Source organism: Coturnix japonica, chromosome 1 (genome assembly GCF_054131305.1).
Source record: "Coturnix japonica strain WE chromosome 1, WE-NBRP24, whole genome shotgun sequence".
Taxonomy (NCBI): Eukaryota; Metazoa; Chordata; class Aves; order Galliformes; family Phasianidae; genus Coturnix; species Coturnix japonica.
In genome coordinates this window covers 22,904,147-22,924,146 of record NC_140663.1, presented here as the reverse complement: position 1 = coordinate 22,924,146, position 20,000 = coordinate 22,904,147, and the positions used below count along the sequence as shown (strand labels likewise).

Sequence of the window (20,000 nt, the reverse complement as noted above, 5' to 3'; positions counted from 1 at the left end):
AAATGTTAGATTGATAGAAGCTTTTGCAAATGCATGTGGATATGCATTAATATTTATCCAAGCTGTCATAAATGATTTCACATCCTAGTGTTGGGGAACATGGTGCTCATGGCAAAAACTTTAAAGTTTAATTATAATATATAATTTTTATGCAGAAGAGGCAAATGTCAGGACTTTTTTATTTTGAGTTAAGTTCTGGTCATTTTTTAAAGTATAGCAGCTGCCTGCATTATAAAGGAACCATACATTGTGTGGAAGGGCATAGGGGTTAAGCGTAATTCAAAGTCAGAAAATGATGTAAAACTAGAAAAGTGCTATGAATATCAGAGCATAGTTAATAATGGAAAATAATGAAACCTATGTAAGAGATATAGTAAACCAGAAATGGAGATTCTGTTACAATCTGAATATGAAAATAGCTAGAAAATGCACAAAATCCTTCTGACCTCCTCTACAGCTACCAAAAAAGAGCTGCTTTATGTATGTACATTTGTAAATGCATGAACATTTAAAAGTGGTTTGTATGTGTGAGAACTAAGAATTTTATTTTTATTCTTCATTTTGCTAGGCTGCACTGGCAGAGAGTAGTTTACCATTGCTTAGTAACCCAGGACTGATAAATAACGCATCCAGTGGCTTACTGCAGGCAGTCCATGAAGATCTCAATGGTTCGCTGGATCATATTGACAGTAATGGAAACAGCAGCCCGGGCTGCTCTCCTCAGCCTCACATGTAAGTGCAGTTAGTGTTCTTCCAAGAAAAGAATGCCTGAGTCTAAGACCCAATAATTTTTAGAAGTGCTTTGTTGTGAGTTAAGGGTAAGTGAAACATCTGGAACTGAATGTTTGAAACTAAAGCATTTAAATAGATACTTCTTCATTTATTCTATAGTAAGATTGGCTTTAAGCTTTTCTATTTGTTTTTGAACATCTTCACCTTGCTTGCAAGCATTGTATGTGACAGGAAGCTGGTCTCTGTTGTCATTTTCACAGCTTGGTTTATAAGGTACTGTCAGAACCTACATGTTGGCGTTAGTTGTAATTTTTAACTGTGAGTCTCTAAACCATTTATGAACTGTAGTGCAGATACTGCCCATTTACATAAACCGTAAAATGCAAAGTTTAACTGTTGCCCACAGTTTACATAGAAGCCAGTAAAGTGTAACTTTTTGCCTGTCTTATAAATCAGTGTAATTACATATTCAAGTTTAATTACTGGTGCGTCTGTATTGGCAAGGTTTATATGTTATATTTTATGCAAGACTACGATTCCTATTAATATTTAGCAGCTAACTATATCATTAATTACTCTAAAATCTTTCCCCTACCATCTTTTTAATGGAGCTGAGAGAGTGGAAGTATTAAAAATTGATGTATTGTGGATTTCAGAAATGTGTCTGAAGCTTTAGAAATGCCTGGCCTTAATCAGTGGTGTCAAACGTGGTAGTTTCTTGTTTACTAAATAGTAAAACATGTATCTTGGAGGTATTGTTTCCCAGGTTATTTATATAATAATTAGCGGTGTGATATCTAAGTAGACTTAGATTCAAGTTTAATGTAGGATGATTTTCAATGTGTGTTTACAGTTATGGTCTGTTTTAAAGTAGCTGATCTGATTTGCCCTTTTTTGTTCCGTTTTCTCTTTCACATTTTTAATGTTGATTTTAATTTCTGGAGTAGGATATTTAGCAGTAACAGTAATTGAGACCAAACTCTCTTTTCATTCACTCTCTGATGTGTGGAGAATCCATTTTCATCTGACCTTTTTTAAGGGAAATGTATTGCCGATCTTTTCTTCTTTTGTTTGGCATATTAATATATCTCTGATCATATAGAAATGTTTATTGCCAAGCATTTAATTGTTCTATTGCACATTTATTCTACTTGCTTTTGAAAATAATACACTGTGAACATTAATGTATTTTATCAGGTTCCAAACCATTACTTTTTCAAAATGGAAAAATTTGTCTTTTGGAAGTGTCTTTAGATGTATTAAATAATACAAAAGAAGTAATAAAACTTGAAGTAGAAAGAACATGAATATATGCTCTTGAGAGTAACACTACTCTAAAACAAGTAAAGTGAGCAATCAGACAAAAGTTTTTATATCCCATGCTTTATGCTATCAACCATGCAGTGGGTAGCTTGAGGCCTTTTACTTTTAGCAGTTCTCCTGAGTATGCTAATGCTCTCTTCCTGTATAAAATGCCAAGACAATAAAACTTTAAAGAGCAAACAAGAGTTAGATCATGTGTGTTAAAAACAGCTATTTTACAGAAAAGAATGACACTTGCTATTAAAGTTGTTTTGTAAGTGTTTGGCAGAGATGTTTACATATCATGTGTACTTTCTGGCATTCCACTGGATAAACTGCGATATCTATGCATATGATTATGTAGATACGTCTGCATTTATAGCTGTGTTTATAGCTAAAATGCTGCATATTGTAGCAATTCTTGCCTATAAAAAAAGCAAATAACTTGAGTTACACCCCAACTCAAGCTTTAGCATTTCTCTCTCATTTCTATGATATGTCATTTGTCAAAACTGGCAATTTCAGGGCTTGCTGTAATGACTCTTTTGAAAATTATGTCTATATTTTGCTTAGTTCTTGATGGATTGAAGGAAAAGAATGTAAATGCATCAAGATATCACTGGAGAAGGAAGCTGCGCTCCTTAGAATTGTACTGAATACATTGTTACCACATAAATATGTGGCATTGGAGCTTGCTTATTTTGGTACATTTATATTATGTTTTTTTGTAGGATGTATTTTTTTAATAATAAAAATTGCATGTTTGTGTTCAATAGGCAGTATTTGCATACTTCAAATGTGAGAACACTATCAAAGAAATTCATTTCTGTTTATGTAATCCCGTAGCTACTTGCTGTTAAAAAGTGGGGATATTCTTCCAGTCTTTGAATTCATACCTGGTCCTTTACATCTGGTTTTCAAAAACAGCTTAGTGAGAGTAGTTACAGCAGTCAACTTTCCATCTGTGGGTGGATGTCTTAACATAGGTGAGTGAATCTGCTTACTTGGAAGATAGCTCCTGATCATTGGCAGAGATAGACTGTAGGAATTCAAACTCAACTGAGCGTTTATCATCTGAATGATTGAAGGTAGTGAATCCCAGTCAGAATATTTAGGGCAGTGACACTTGAAAAGCTTTCAAGTTTTTGCCTTGGGTAATGATATATATATAATATGTTCCATTTCTTATACTTCTTGAACACTTAAAAATACTGAGGTAGATCTGAGTTTTAGGTGATCAGTGTAACTATGGCTTGGTAGTTAGGACATCCTGTGAGTTAGTCATTATGTACAGCATCTGAAATTTTATGCTGCATGACTCCCAGTTTGCATTTCCAGTCTGATGAAAGTTCATAACTCCATGGTGAAGTGTGCAGCATATCACTGGTAGAATCTCAAATTGTAGATTTAATCTCTGTATTGCATTAAAAATACAAGTTCTGTCTTTGATCAGTCTTCAAATCCGATTCCTGATAGCTCAGTGTTAGGGGGACGTCAAGTATTCCCTTCTTCAGTGAGGAAGTGTGTTACGTATTGTGAGTCTGCTCGGAGTCATGTTTTTCTCTAATACCAGTTGTCAGCAATCGATTTGGACCAGTTTTTGTTTGAATCAATACTTAATGCCATTTTTTGCTTCATTTCTGAAGCAGTCAGCATGGACAAGGTTGTCAGAGTACTTGTGGAGCATCTGGAGCATCTCTTGTCCACAGGGGAGTTTCCATCCTATATAAGGGTGTAAACAGTGCAACTGACCTCTTACTATTTTTGTAACTCAATTGGGAATATCTTATTCTAACAGCAAATTCCAGAATTGTAGAGACAGTTGATTTTATTTTTCTTAATGTGCCTAAAAAGTACAGTGAAAAGCAAAGATGAGTCTTAGAAGAGTCACTTCTTAAAATGGGAGTTCATATAACCTCACCTTCCATGAAACTTTATATTCATTTACAGAAATCAGTAGTACTGATAATGTTTTGAAGCCAAGTGTCCTGTGGTCTTCAAAGCTGCTTTTAGAAAACATTGGGTCAGGCTGTTGTGAGAAAGGAGAATTATTGTCTGAATGAACAAGAGTAAGGGTCAATCTGAGATGAATAATGAAATGAACTTATCCAGTGTTGTGTTGGAACGCATCCACAAAGATGATCCAAGGGATGGAACACTTCTGCAAGCGCAAGCTGAAAGAGCTGGGGCTGTTCAGCCTGGAGAAGAAAAGGCTGTGGGGTGGCCTGATAGCTGCCTTTCAGTATCTAAAGGGGAGCTACAGGAAAGAAGGAGACAGACTCTTCAGCAGGGTCTGTGGTGAAAGAACAAGGGAAAATGGCTTCAAGCTTACAAAGGGTAGATATTGCTAGTATTTAAGGAAAAAGCCTTTTACAGTGTAGATGGTGAGGTGCTGGAACAGGTTGTCCAGATATGTGGAGACTTTCAAGGTGAGACTGGATCAGGCCCTGGGCAATCTGATCTAGCTGTGCATGTCCCTGTTCATTGCAGACTTGGACTAGATGACTTTTAAAGGTCCTTTCCGACTCTAAGGATTCTGTGATCTTCAGTTCTGTCTGTGAAGAGATGAGTTCCAGCCATCTGTGGCTTCAGTTACCTTTTCCTTTGTATTTTGTGGTCATTCCCAACTCTTCTCCTTTACCTTTCCCACTCCTGCCCTCACTAGGATCATTTCTCTTTGCAGTTCTATCTGCATAATCATCAAACTTACTTTTTTTTTTCTTCAAACTTTTTTATCTTTAAATTTTATTCCCAGAGGCAAATATGATTATTCTACTGTAAGATCATTCACTTTTGAGGTGCTTCAGTTTGAAAGCATTCCATTGTCAGGTTGTTCCCATATCTGATTATTCCAGTCCCCCACTGTTATGCTTTCACACCACTTACAGTAGGTTACCTATCATTCCAGTTTTAATCCCTTTCATTCCCTTGTTTCTTTAACTTCATAATGTTCCAGTCCCCTGTCTTTCCTTTTCCTTTTTTTTTTTTTTTTTTTTTTTTGGTTATCATTGCATTATCCCATTTCATGATCTCTTTGCATTTACCTTGGAGGCTTGTTCTGTTCTAGGAGACTGCTATGATCCAGCTCTCTTGTTCATTGTATAAGATTTGCACTTCTTACATAAGTCAAGAAAATAAACTCTCAAAACACATCAATTAAAAGGGGTGTAATAAGCATTTTTAAATAGGTGAGAAGCGTGTAATTGAACCAATGAGCATAGTAGCAATTGCAGTATTTCTAGGAATCTTTGTTCATCAAAAATGTTTCACCTAATCACGTGATATTTTAATGCCTGCTTAATTTACTTTCACACATTTTTATTCATAAGTCTTAAGAAATAAGGGTGATGGGCAAAAAGACGTCGACAGCGACTGATTTTTATTTTTATGTGGAAAGTGTAACAGCTAAGAAGCATCGGATCTTAAAGATTACAGCTTTTGTCTGAGCATCTTCCCATTGAAAGAAAGCTCCACTGTGATAATAAGGAGTGAAATAATTTTACCTTTGCCTAACACTAGAAGGCCACCCAACGTGACAGGCTACAACAGCAAAACAGCACATTATTATCTTGTTTTATTACCATTTTGTTGTTTTTTTTTGTTTTCTTTGATCTTTACTGATTTTACGGATCATACACACTGAACTCCTGACTTGTGACTGTGGCTCCCAGTAATTCATACAGAGCCAATCACATGTAGGTGCTACTGGAAATATAAACAGTTGTGTTCAGATTCGTAGTATTTTCTGCTATTTCTATGCACATGTTTTCACTTGAATATATTCTTAAATATTTATTTTCTTCTGTTTTTTTCATTTTACATTCCTTAACTTTTCAGTCCATTTTTGCTCTACATTTTGCTTCAGTTCATCTATTTTCTTTCCTTTCAAGACCGATGTGCCAGTACTTTATCATTTCCTCCTTAGCTTCTTAAATGTTGTATGTCTTACTTTGGATCAGTAGTTGCTGTTTCATCGTTACGTTATTCCAACCCCAGTGGCACTTTTTCAGTTCATTCCCAATGTTCTTGACAAAAAGATCACTCCAGAGATATAGTGCCTTCAACTGAGAAGTGTCAGATCCCCATAGCATGTCTTGTAGAAGTTGGTAGGCTCCACAGACTCTTTGGAAGCTGTCATTGCTGAAAATGGTAGAGTTGCATAAGGAGAAATGTATCTTTGATACAGTATTATGCTGTGAGAGTAGTACTGTTAGGGTCTTGTGCCAAATTGATTTTTTTTGTTTGTTTGTTCCTTCCTGTTTCCCATCTTTTCTTCATTCCTTGCAAATTTGGCCTTATCATAGATGAAAAATGTTCTCTGAGCTTTTATCTTTTGTTCTAAGAACACAGGATATAAGACTCATGTTGTATACAGCCATGCATATGCAATTTCTCTCCTAAAATTGTCATGCTTCATCTCAAATTTGAAAGCCATTGCAGAACTTCATTCATTTGATGAGTGTAAGCCATATTCACATTTGCAGACTTCTATTATTTCAGTTTAGTTTAACTGGTACATGATCTAGCTCATGTAGTCCTTCTTACTTTTCCTGCTTATTGTAAAGGGTGTTAGAGCAAGCACATTGTGAACTTCAAATCTATGTTCTGGTAGGCCATTCAACCTCATTCTGACATGGTAGGTTGTCCATTTCCTCATTCTTCTAGTGGCTGTTCGGTAACACTGGTTCTATTTTCATGCATAGATGTTAACAGAGTTGATGAAAATATTCCAGGTATAGATATATACAGTGTTTCTATATTCTTATGTCATTATGGGGGGGGGGGGGGGGGAAACCAAACAAAACAAAAAAACATATTGGCTTTTAGCTAATAATTGAACTGTTTAATCTTTGAAAAATACCTTCAGATGTAGTTTGAATAGAAGCTGTATGTTACACTGCTGTTATGCCACTGTCCTCATTTGGAATTGCATGTAGCTTTGTTTTGAGAAGTGTATGACACGATGCCAGTTGGCATTAGACTAACTTTTTGGTTTCACATACTTGTAGTGAAGCCATGACTGGTAACTGTGAAATTTCCTTGAGATGAGACTGTGGGCTTTTTTTATTCATGTAATAAGGAAAGAAATGGTTATGCTTTTGTACCCACCTGGTATTGCTGGAATTACAATTAAAAATAAGTGTAATTTTATTTTGTAGATATCTGCAGATGTAGCAATGAACAAGGTATTGCACTGGTATAGTTCATTAAATGGAGAATGTTCCAGCATACTCCACTGTGAAGCAGAAGTCTGCTTTAAGCAAAGGCCAAAGTATGATGTAAGAGGCAGGATATGCTCTTTTGATATGTCCTTTGATATGTCAAATATCTCCTAATTAGCTTAGTCTACTGGCATAATACATTTGTTTTTTCTTGCTGAGACCATGTGGATATAAGAGATTCCACAAATGTGTCTTTCTTTACATCAAAATATTAAATTCGTAATTGTATAAAAGTAGGATGCATGATGCAAAAGCAGTCATGGGTGTAAGTATGAGGTGGTGATGATGGTAATAGCAGTCATTTGTAAGTAAAGTCTCTAGAAATAGTAGCTCATGACCACATTAATATGTGCTGATGTAATGTATGTAGACATATTCTCAGTCCTTCAACCAGTTCTTCTGATAAGACATCAAGGGAAGAATACTGTGGACAACAGCTTTCCTAAATGGTATGGCAGATATATAAAGGAGGGAGAAAAAAAAAAAAAAAAAAGAGAAACAAGAGTGATCAAAGAAAACTTATGGCTCACAGTGGGGCTAACCAGTCTGTGTATCCTCCTCATCCACATATGACTCAAAGCATACAGGTAGACTTCCAGGTAGGAACCATGTCATGGAAGAGCTATGGTGACAGATGAGGCATCAGGCTCTTAAGACAGTTTCTTGGACACAACACTTATTTGTATGCTGAGCCTAGCTTTGTTCTTCAATGACAGGTAATGAGGTCAGTGGACAGCCCTTGAGATCTTCTAGCTGTAAAATGTTCTCCCCACTCGTTGACTGTGCTAATATAATAGAAAGAATAGACTTTGCTGAACACTAAGAAAGGACAAAATATATTAGGTTTTATACCTGAGAACAGAGAAACTGAGTGGGAAAATAAGTCTTCAGAAAGCTTTTGCAGAGAAGATGGGAATAGCCTCGTCTGCTGGGACTGGGACAGGAAATAACTGCTTAACATTTTGGTAGGAGAGAGGTAGACTACCCATCAGAAAAAAAAATAAAACCTCTCTGACTACACGATTAATAAGTGCTGATAGGTATTCCAGTACAGAGAGACTAGGGAACCACTGATGATGTAGGCTTCTAGGACTAAATCAGAGAAGCAACTCTCAGAAGTGGTTTAGGTATAAATTATCCTATTTTGGGGTAGGTGAAAGGGATGAAGAGACTATGGCCTCTTGAGATCCCTTCCAATTATTTGTTTTTTATTCTTATGATAAATCCGGAAAAAAAAAAAAAAAAGAAAAAAAAAAAAGTTTCTTTCATGTATGCCATTTCTTATGAGAGGCTGTCTGAAATTGTCCAAGTCCATTTACTCTGTAATCTGGAACAGCTGTCACAGCTAAGTATCTTTAAGCACTCTTACTTTTAAGTTTGAATGAACCTTGACCTTAAAGAAAAATATATAGTGAGCATAGGAGAAATGAGAAATGTCAGTTAGGACAATGCAGACAGTCCTACACAGTTGAGATTGACCCATTTGCCTCTGCTGAGTGTGATGTGTAGGTCCATTTGTGAATGCTGCCATAGGTTATTTGGCAGAAAACAAACTGAGGAGCTGGCTGTTCTCCAGATGTGTCCTAGAAGGCAGTTCAAGCACTGAAAAAAACAAACGTTCCTCAAGAAACTTATCATATGAAAAGGAATCATTTTGGTTACATCCTGCTGAAAATTTTGAAACAGTACTCATCAAGCATACCTCTGAAACATCATTTTCAATGAATACAAAATGAGTGTTACAGGCCCAGATGTAAGTGTAATACTATTTAATCCCTTGCTGCTGCATCACAATAAAATTTTCAGGTGGCACTGCAGAGAAAGGTTGGTGATTAGCTTATAAAAACTCACAAAAGTGTGATGGGAATGTTAGTAAAAAGGGTATTACATTCAGCCTTGTTGTCACATACAATCAGCTCAGTGTTTTTCTAGATTTGTTAATGTAAATTATTTTCAACAGAAACAGAAAAGAAGTTTATGTAGCCTGTATATATATATTGATATATAAAAACACACATAGTACAGTCCAAATTCTCAGCTTCTCCTGGATGACTGAATAGCTTTCTGGATGTTGCATAGACAACGTTTGCTTGCTCTGTTCTTTGCATAACATTGAAAATATCTAGTTGTTGCTAGTAAGTTTCTGTGGAAAGAGCGCAGCTTTTTAAATTTCATGGCAATCAGATCCTGCAGAGCATTTCACATCAGTAGCCTCTTCTTATGTTTTGTTCTTTTCAGACTTGCTCCTTCTGGATGGTAATTCAGCAACCCCAATAATATTTAGACATTCAAATCTGTAGTGCTCTGTCACTTTGCTTTCAAAAAACTTCTGTGTTCTTTCCTCCTAATCTTCTTTGTTGAGCATGTCAGCTTTTGAAGTTTGAGCAACATGTAGTTGAGTGTTTAAAAGATTATTTAGGCCTGTACCCTGAGCTAATTTCTAGTCGAGTTTCTACTTTTTGTCCTTCTTGAAAGTGAAAATGCCCTTCTTTAGGTATATAAGGGAGCAAGCCAGTGTCAAGCCTGAGAATTTTAGTAACAATCACTAGAATCAGAAAATACATATAAAGACATCTCTCTAATCGGAGCTTGATTTCTAAAAATTCTGATACTGTAACAGCTAATAGCGCATGAATTTGGAGTCTTATTTGAAATGTAAAGAAAATATATTGTTAATATATCAGTTTTCCAGTAAGATTCTTTCTTCACAGTTCAAAGATTTCATGTCATTACATTAGCAGTTAGTATTATTAACATTCATAGCTGATAATATATCAACACAGATAGGATATACTTATTTACTGCAATGGCATTTTCTTGCCAAGTTAAAAATAAAAAGTCTATGAAGACCTGTCCAATTCATTATCGGTTTCATAATCTAATAAATCCATTTCCATTAACTGCTTTTAATCAAAGATTTTTATTAGATTATTTAGTGTTTTGTAAATAAGCAGCACGGAATGTTCCCTGAGTTAAGAAGAGACTCTGATACAGAAAAGAAAAAGGAGATGTTTGCTCGTAATCTACGTTAATGGCTGGCTTGCTTCTGTGGTGGAAGGATCAGAACTTGTTAAAACATTTTCCTATAGGGTAATGGCAGGTGTCATGTCAGAATTCTGAGATGCTTATAAATTTTAATCCTATTAAATAACACTGTCTGAATGGGAAGTTTCAAAACTTCTCTTTAGTGATAGCCCCTTGCATTTTCAACATGAGGAAAAATTAATATTGGGATAACTGCACTGATAATATTATGATAAAAGATGCCATATTAAATTGAGTGAACTTAATTATGAATAAGGGTGAAGTGTGAATATTTGCTTTTTTCCACGTTTCACCTATCTCAATACTTCTAGCATATCAATGTTATTTATATTTCCAAGCTACTGATCCTTTGTGTTGACATTAGTGGCAGCTAAAATAAATCAATTCAGAGCACTCCTACCATCTTTAATGTTTCTTTCTGCAAATGTGTATACAATGCCATAGGTCACCTGTGTTGTTCCTTCTGGATTCTGCTGTTATTGTTTTTCAGATAACTGAATAATAGCTACAGCATGGTCAGTTGCATATACTAAATGAAGTAATGTCCAAGTGCAACTTAATCTCCTGGTTATTCTAACATACTGATTTGGGACTTCTTAAGTAGAGGTATCACTGAAGAATTCACAAAAAACTTACATTTCTTGAGCAGTTAAGTAGATACATAAGGGGTAGTGTTTTTCTCTTGGTTTTCTCAGCATTAAATTGATCTGACATAGGTTGTCAACTTTCTTAGTTTCTCATAGTTAACTTTTAGATATTACTAGCATATACTGTGTTATTACTTCTGTTTATATATTCTTTTGAGGGTATTAGTAATTACTTTCAAAATGTAAATCAAATGTAGGATCTTAGAAGATTCTCAGTTAGCCTGCATCCCAATTGGAAAATAATCTTTTTTCCTTCCTTTGTCCAACTGTTTATTGGCAAAACTGTAGTATTAGTAAGGGTTGGGTGGTTGAGGTTTCTTACAGAAATTTACAAGTTAACGTATCTCAATCAAGTCACCTAGTTTACTCTTGTATTACGCACATAGGCCTAAAAGGGATAGTAAAATTAGTAGCCTTATATAAAGTAGTTATTCCACTTCATTTGTCTAGAAGAGAAACACGTTGTTCAGTATGTATATTTCCTTTGGTTATTCCATCTTCTCCCCCATCATTCTGTCAAATGCATTGCATATTTCACTTAAAGCTGCTGTGAGTAAATTTCACAAGTGAAATCTTGCCCTAATGAAGTCAAGGGGAATTTTGCTGTTGATGTAAATGATATCATATAACCATAGAATGGTTTGGGTTGGAAGGGACCTTCAATATCATCTAGTTCCGACTCCCTTGCTATAGACAGGAACATCTCCCTCTATACCAGGTTGCTCAGAGCCCCATCTAAACTGGCCCTGAACATTTCCAGGGAGGCAGCATCCAGTGGTCCTCCAGAGATCTGGATTTCATTCCAAGAAATCATTAGTCTTCATATCTCTGGCTTTCCCTCATTTCTTTTTCTGCCTTCAGTCACTCCTAATGTCAGTCTGATACTTCTTGTGATCATTTACAGCCTTAGTATTCTCTGCTGTTTATATTCCAATAAAATACAAAAGGTACAGATAAAATTGCCTTCTCATTGGAAGAGTTTTGGTATTAAACTCTCTCCTTAATCCATTATACCTCTTTTTTAGACACTATTGTTTATTCTCTCTAATATAGCATAATATAGTCATGTAGATAAGATTTGCAGATAACGGTGTGTAACTTCCTGCTGTCCTTCCCTTTAATATCTGCATTACATAAGTACTTGGAGGAACTTCTCTTTCCTGTGCTCATGCTAGATCTTCACTTCTAATTAGTAATAGTTCTCACCTTTTACTCTGTTCTTCAGTTTGTCACACCTAGGTAGTATTTCTCCAGGGATGTAAGAATATACTGGGGCCCGTCTTGTTAACAGCTTTAATGATGTTCTGGAGGATGGACTACCCTCTAATCGGTTTTGCAGATGACATCAAATTGGGGGGAACAATGGATTTGTGTAGAGGTAGGATAGCAGGTGAGGGACCTGGATGAGTTGAAGGACCAAGCCAAGAGGAACTTTACAAAATGCAAGCCCTGCACTGGGGAAAGAAGTTCCACCAGTGATAAACACTAGGATGGTGTGTCTGGGGAGCAAAACCCGGAGATGTTGTTAGAGAGCAAACTGAACATGAACCAGCAAAGTGCTCTGTGAACTAACATCAGCTTGCAATTTTTTTTATTCTTATTTTTTTTCCTCAAGAGGTACTTATCTACATTTTATCTTCAGTAATTAAAGAGAAAGCATGAATACACCTGAATTCATTTACAGCATCTGATAAAATTTCACCGAGGCCTAATATCAACAGGAAAGTAAGTCTTCAGTCATGCAAGCTTTCAAGGCAATAATAGATTTATCTAAACTAATTCTTACATGTTCTTATACTTTAACATACCAGAGGTACCTCGTGACCATAGATCATAAATTCTCTTAGTGCTGTCTCTCCAATGATGAGCTGAAGAAAGCAGACTTTAGAGGCCTAATAGTTATTCCAACATGCTTCCCTCTGCTATCAGGAGTCCACAGGAGTGCCTGCCATGCTGCCAGCTGTGGCTGTTGCCTCTCCTTTCCATCTTAATACCAAGTCAGTTCGACTCTCAACTACACCACTGTAGACATGGATTACTTAGTGATTAATAAGTTGTTAGACATGAAAAAAAAAAAAAAAAAAGAAAAAAAAAAGTATATTTTGAAAGTGTTTTCTGCGCCTCATTATCTTATTTGAGTGAAGAGAAGATTACTGCATCCCATTTGTTTACAACTTGGCTATCGGAGGGCCTGGGGTAAAAGTGCATTTTAGTAAAGCACATCCAGAAACACCTCCTCTGAGAAACACTGCTTCTCTAAGCATGACATTTCCGGTCTTCTGGAAATAAGTTTTAGCTTCCAGAGTATTGTAGCTTCTGTCTCTTTTTAGTGAAGTGAGGTCATGCACTCACAGCTGTCAGACAAGTAGATGTGCCAATAAGACCTTCCTCGCTTTCTTAATTGAAACTATTGATTAGCCTATAGTAATTATAATATGTAGAAATAATAGTGCATCTTCAGCATTTCAATATATGTGGTACATACATAAAGTCATTCTTGATGCTCAAGAAAAAACAATACTAGTTTCTGTGACAGCTGTTACATTGCTGAACTTGTATTTAATTACTCATCTAATATGCTTTCTTGTCTTTTTCAGTATTTGGATTAGTATCTCCCCAAATGGCTGTACTTATTAATGACAATAAACTGTTCACTTCTTAAGAAGAATTATAAGCTTTTTATAATAACATAAAATTGAAAAGAGACAACTTTATTGAATAGAAGTAGATACACTGAAAATTCTGTAGAATTTAAGGATTTGTCTCCATATGCCTGTAGAGTCATAAATATTAAGAGTTCCAGATTGGATAAATTGGGTTGGTAAGGAGGGCTTTGCTTTTTAAACTGCTACAGGATATCTTGCGGACTTGGAGTGAGGACAGGCTAGATGGGATTTTTCAATAATAGTCCAGGTCTTCTAGGAAAAAAAAGTTACTGCATCTATAATATAGTGACTGCTGTTTCACCAAATAATATTTGGTGAAAAGGATGTTGAAGACATAAAGAAAGCTTTAAAATTTTTAGATCTGAAAAAAAAAAAAAAAAAAAAAAAAAAGTTTAAACTTTATTTTTCGGTAGATTAAACAGGATATTAATATAGAAATGTCTTTAGAAAAGCAATATGCTTCAGATAAAAATAAAGGTATATGGTATTCATCAAGTACGCAACCAAAGAAATGTAAAGGAGGACAAAGTCACTGTGTTCTTCATGACTCAGTAGTTTACATGGACACATGAAATTACAGTTTGAGGAATTTTGTAGCAGTGAATCTTTTAATTTTTTCTACCAGAGCATATGCAGAGCATTTTGTGTAGCTGAATCAAAATTGCATTTGTAGTTCAGGGTACCTACAGCATGAAAGGACTGAGGCCAGCGTGAGTAGTAAATAAAAACTGCAAGTGTCTACTATAAAAATTTAAGTGTCTACTCTGAAAATTTAGAGTTCTGTAAAAGATTTTGTGTAACTCAAACACAAGGTTTACTGTGTTATTCTTTCATGTACCAAAGCAAAGTCAATATTGTGGAAGTAAATGTACTGGAGAAGTAGTACAACTTGATTTTGTGTAATACCTAAAGGCTATCCACAGAATTGTGGAAAAAATGGGTCAAATAATACATAATTTCATTTGAGAATGGCTTATTGCATTTGAGAACTACATAATCTTATATTTTTTAGAACTTTAAGTATCTTAATAATTAGCAAACAGAGAAAATCCTACAAGAACTCAGTATATGTTATCATACCACATATGCTCTGACTCATCTCTTAAATACTACTGCATGAAGTCACTAAGTGACTTCATTGTGAGAACAAATAGCATCGAAATTATAGTCTTAAAAAATTAACATGGGAAGGACTTCTTGTGCTGTAGGATACCAAAGTGAAAAACTTCCTTGTGTTACTGAGCATCTAAGTCACAACACCAATACAAAATACCTTCAGCTGCAACATGACCAAAAAGAAATAAAAAATTACTCTTTCCTGATTTTAGAGTGATTATTCCAGTCTCTCTGTGGAAATGAAATACTTTCACAAGTTAGATGGTTTGGTACAGATGGTATGCTTGGCTTCAGAACTCACACTGAATGCCTTGACTTCAGCAACTTTTCTCTCAGCATCTACCATCTCTGCCACAGGAAGCCAAGAGCAACATATTTTCAGTGCCTGTCATTATGTTGACTTACATGTCTGAGAGAATACACCTCTTTCAATCATCACCTCACACAACACTTTCCTTTTGAACGATTTTGGCAGATTATTAAAGATTTGAGTGAATATGGGTAACAACATTCAGAAGGCCTGTGGAATTTGTTCCACTGGGAAGGGGTTGTAGCACTCACTTCAGAATTAAACAATAAGCCCTTTGCATATATTTTCTTTTTTTCTTTTTGTGCATACAAATGAGCAATAAAATAATTATTTTTCTTCAGCCCACAGAATGGGATGAAAGAAATACAAGGAAACTAAAATTGTTAATTCTCTGTTCTGGTAGAAGGGAAGTACTCAGGTTCTCTGTGGTAAGTCAGAAGTTATTGTTATAAAAGGTGTTATTAACTTTGTGTTTTTCTGTAAGGGAAAGCTGTATTTTCTATTCAAAGGCTGAGATAAACATGTGGATTTCTACTAAACTAGTCTAAACCTTGTTTATTGTAATTATTTATAGTTTGTTGCCCTGTGTTATCACTGCTGTTTTGTTGGGTTTGGTATCCTCTTGCATTAAAACTGATGTGATGTGAAACCTCTGTAGAAAACATGCTATCCATAATTGAGAATATTGTATAAAGTATCCTTTCTCCTTGTTGACACCAGTTCAGCTCAATTTAATTAAGTAGTCATGTACTTGGTTATAAGATCTGGTTGTTTTCTTGTCAGCAACAGCACATGTTCTAATGTTTAAAAGTTGAATGCAACACTTGTTTTGTTGCCGCTGCCTAGATTTTAGCAGGATTTTAGTAGCTATTACTCTGTACAAGTTTTCCCAAGGTGGGATCAGGCTTATCTTGTGCAAAACTCAAAAGACGGTTCATCTTTCATTATGCAAGTTCCTGTAGGCTTTAGGAGTTTGGTTTTGTCTCTAAGTATTTGTAAGATACTTTATACAGTCCTTCCTAATAGTTATCCATCTATCAACTACCTGTCCCTTTATCTTTCTATTTCCTTTGATGCCTCAAAGTTCTTCCCTGGCAGTCTACAGTCTTGACAAGGCCTCCATAAGTGTCCAGTCACTGCTACCTGTCTCTTTGACACCTGGCAGTTGTTCTAGTTAAATACTATGAATGACAGTGTCCTTAAGGATGTATTTCTGACAACATAAGAACTAGAAGTTATAGTTTGCCAGTTTCCAGAGGAGACAGCAGAAATCTCCTTGTAAAAGCTGTTAAGCATGCTGAAAACCTGTATGACATGTGGAAGAGTGAATGTTTGAGGCAGCCACAGAGACAGAGGAACACACCATGTTCTTTGAATTATGAGTGGAGGAGATGATTTCAGAGGATCTACAACTTACTGGAACACCTTTTATACTAGAAAACTGTCTCACTGAGTACAGTTTTGAAAGTGTGATGTACACAAAAATTTTCTCTCAAATCAACAAATCCATCAGTTTTTAAGGAGGTGACCCTTGGAAATTACTCTGCTTATTTACATATTTATCTAAAAGGTTTTTGATAAAATTTGGAATCATCACACTTCATTTTGAATTCAAGATGAGGTATAATTGCCAGAACTTACTTAATAAAACGTGACTATTTCAAGGAGAATGTTTCAACACAACATAGTAATAATGCTAAGAGGGGACCTCATCATACTTGTATCCTACTAAAGATTTTGCAGGGGCTGAATTCAATGGCTCAGTGTAACGAACCTGTTCAGATAGGCCCCTAAGGATAGATGCTTCCCAAGCAACTAGTGCTTTCTCTCTCTGTACTAATTTTTAACTCCAGTAGCTGTTCTTCCTATAACCTAAGACATCTCTCTTTCAGCCTTTTTTTCACATAGCCCCTACCAGGATTTTCTCCAGTTGCCACATACTTGAAATCTCATCATTTTCACTGATATGCTTGCATTACCTTCCGTTTTGTTGAGATCTGTGGAGTTAATAACCACAATCTCCATCCTCTATGTCATTAATGAAAATACTGACTAGTTATGAACCCAAGACTGGACCATATATAGGAACTATTCTATTCTTAGTTAAAGCAAAAATTCCAATTATGCAGTAGTTTTGATCAGAAGTCAGAAATCTGTAACCTGTGACCTGTTGTTAGGCTTTATTTGAATTTGCCTAGTTATTAATGAAAAGACATTGCATATGTAAATATTTCTTCAGAATTTGTTTAAATACTCAGCACTTCACATGGGAATTAGTCCTCAGTACACTTCTCTCATCGCATAACAAAGTGGCAGAGTAGAATTTTGAATATAAAAATGTTTATATATATATGTATATATTTAAAAACGTATACTAGTATTTTCATACTAGTTGCACAACAAAGTGTAGCCATCGCAATGTTTTGATCATTATATGTGATAAACATCTGAACATATACTTTTTTGAACCTTTGAGATGTGATGAATATATTGAGAGATTTATAAGATGGATGTTCAAATAGTGTTTTGTTCATGGTAAAGCAACCCAACCAAGGCTATGGTTTTCATAGGTATTTTGTATAGTTCCTTCTTTCTCAGGAAACACTACATTAGAAATGTGCGTTCCTTTACATCTCTGATCAACGTACATCAACCTGGCCCCATCTTTGATTTCAAAAAACAAATTCTGGAGACAAGCTTCAAAAAAAGCGAAATACATCTTTGAGTCCCATGTCCATGTCATTGATAAAAACATTAAATAGAACCAGCTTTAAAATGGAACCCTGTTAAAACCTACTAGTGACTGACCATTAGCCTGATATAGCCCCATATACTAGAACCTTTTGACCCAGACTCGTCAATCGGTTGTTCACCCATCACATTACCTTTTTGTCTAGCTGTATACTGGAGTTCAAAAGCTCCCTTAACAATGTTTGGGGGGAAAAAAAATGCCAAGAAACAACAAAAACAAAAAAAGCTGTTTCAAAATTACCTTAAACCTCGAGGCACACAATTATTGCGATAGATAGATAGATAGATAGATAGATAGATAGATAGATAGATAGATAGATAGATAGATAGGTAAAAGGATGAGCGGGTTCTCTCCTTGTTCCAGAGAATATCATTCAAATGTTCAAATGCTTTTCAGTGATAAAAATCATTTTAAAATAAGCCCATTTTCCTTTACATCCAATTTCCCAAACAAGTGAAAACAAAACCACAGGTTTAGAAGGAGACCAAAGCACCTTGTTGCCTCTTGGTGCTAATGGTTGTATTCAAATCTGGTGCTTTCTATGTAGAGGAAGGTACTGCATGATATCAGCTCCCTGTGGGGTATTCTAAGTCTCAGGTGTTTGCTGGAAACATCGCAACAGTGAGGTGTAAGAGGTTGGGCATGATTTCCGTTTCTGCTTTTTTATGACAGGGTTAACTTTGCAAGGACAGTCAAAGCCTGGTTTGTTTTTGAAGAACAATTGTTGTATAGTGATGTGTTTGTTGGATACTAATCCAGACAGCAATTCAGTCATCCTTGGATAGTAATCTTTAATTTGTATTCATGCTCTGAAGAATTAGAACTAAAACTGACTGTGTTACAGCTAACTGGTAAATACTTGCTCAGTGTATGTTGTATATTCCATGCTTATGAGGCAGTACACACATACAGTGAGACTAGTTTTACCTTATCTCACTTAGAGAATTAAGATTTACTGTCTTTATGTCTATTTCAACCAAGACAAGCCATATTTTATATCTTATTAGCTTTTGTAAATTCTATTTTTTTTTAATCTTTCTAACATAGTCTGTTTTAATTTAAGTTATTAGATGTTTATGCAAGGAATGCTAGAAAAGCAGCATGGGAATAAAGACGTTAATAATGTATTGAAAAAATGGTTTTGTTTAAGCAAGAATTTAAAGGCGGTTGATCTTTACTTTGCATGCCTAAACAAAAATCAAATGCTCTCAGTCCATTCTGTAGATACAAAATTCAGAATCGAATCCAGATGGGTTCATTTCTCCTTTTTAACAAATGCATCTGTGAATGTGTATATGCAGATGTTATTATAAAATTGACAAAGTACACACTAAAACTTCAGAAGCTAGTCATAATATCCCTTACAGAATTCCTCACCAAGAATGGAAACATCTGATACTGTTATTAGTTCCTATTTTATGCTGATTATGTATTTGATTCATAATTCCCATTGTTATGAATTGCTGTTGCTTTTTTTTAATGCAACAATTTGAAATGCTTTATCATTTTTAATGACAATTTATTTCATGTTTTTCCAAAACAGGGAAGCTCATAGTAGTGTATTACTGTCCGTGTACAAGAAATACATTTAAACACAGTTTTTGTTCTGAAACCCATGACTAATCACACTGAGTTTAACTTAAGTTGTATCTGCCTGAACTACTCGGTTGAAGCTGTAGTAGTTAGGCACCTTGCAGGATCTAAGCTTCTTATCATTATTTTTAAAATCTCTGTTGTAGAAGGCTGTTGATAGAAAATTCCCATTCAACCTGGTGTCCTAAGGACTCCATCTTTTTTTTCCCCATCAAGAAAATGCATCTGTGTGAGGTGCTCTTGCTTGCCAGTCTGTCTTTAACACTTAGAAAACCTGACAGGATCAAACCTGCTGATCTGTTGTGAGGACCTTGGAGCTGGCCAGTAAGTCTTGGTCACTGGCTGGATTCTGAAAGCACTGATTATTATTTTAAGCAAATACATTCTCTTTTTAGTTTCTCTGTTTTGTTTGGTTTTGTTTTTTGTTTGGTTGTTTGGTTGTTTGTTTTTGTTTTTTGTTTTTTTGTGTGGTTTGGTTTTTTTTTTGGTTGGTTGGTTGGTTGTTTTTTGTGATTGGGAGACCATAGAACACAGTCTTCCAATATATAATCCATAATACTGTCTCAAATACAATACATAACTTCCTGGTTTTGTTTATGTATTGGATTTTTATTG

At 35.4% G+C, this 20,000-nt stretch overlaps 1 protein-coding gene across 46 annotated transcripts in view; it reads left to right on the top strand.

The window, feature by feature from the left end:
* The window catches only part of FOXP2 (forkhead box P2), a 389,891-nt gene that overhangs the window by 363,777 nt on the left and 6,114 nt on the right, over positions 1–20,000 (top strand). For all 46 annotated transcript variants that reach the window (XR_014940862.1, XR_014940893.1, XM_085531421.1 and 43 more), the window contains one exon: positions 569–732. Coding sequence is in view for 44 of the 46 variants with exons in the window: in XM_085531421.1 (XP_085387547.1) it covers positions 569–732 (164 nt within the window). In the remaining 2 variants the exon portion in view is untranslated. The remainder of the gene's footprint in view (positions 1–568; positions 733–20,000) is intronic.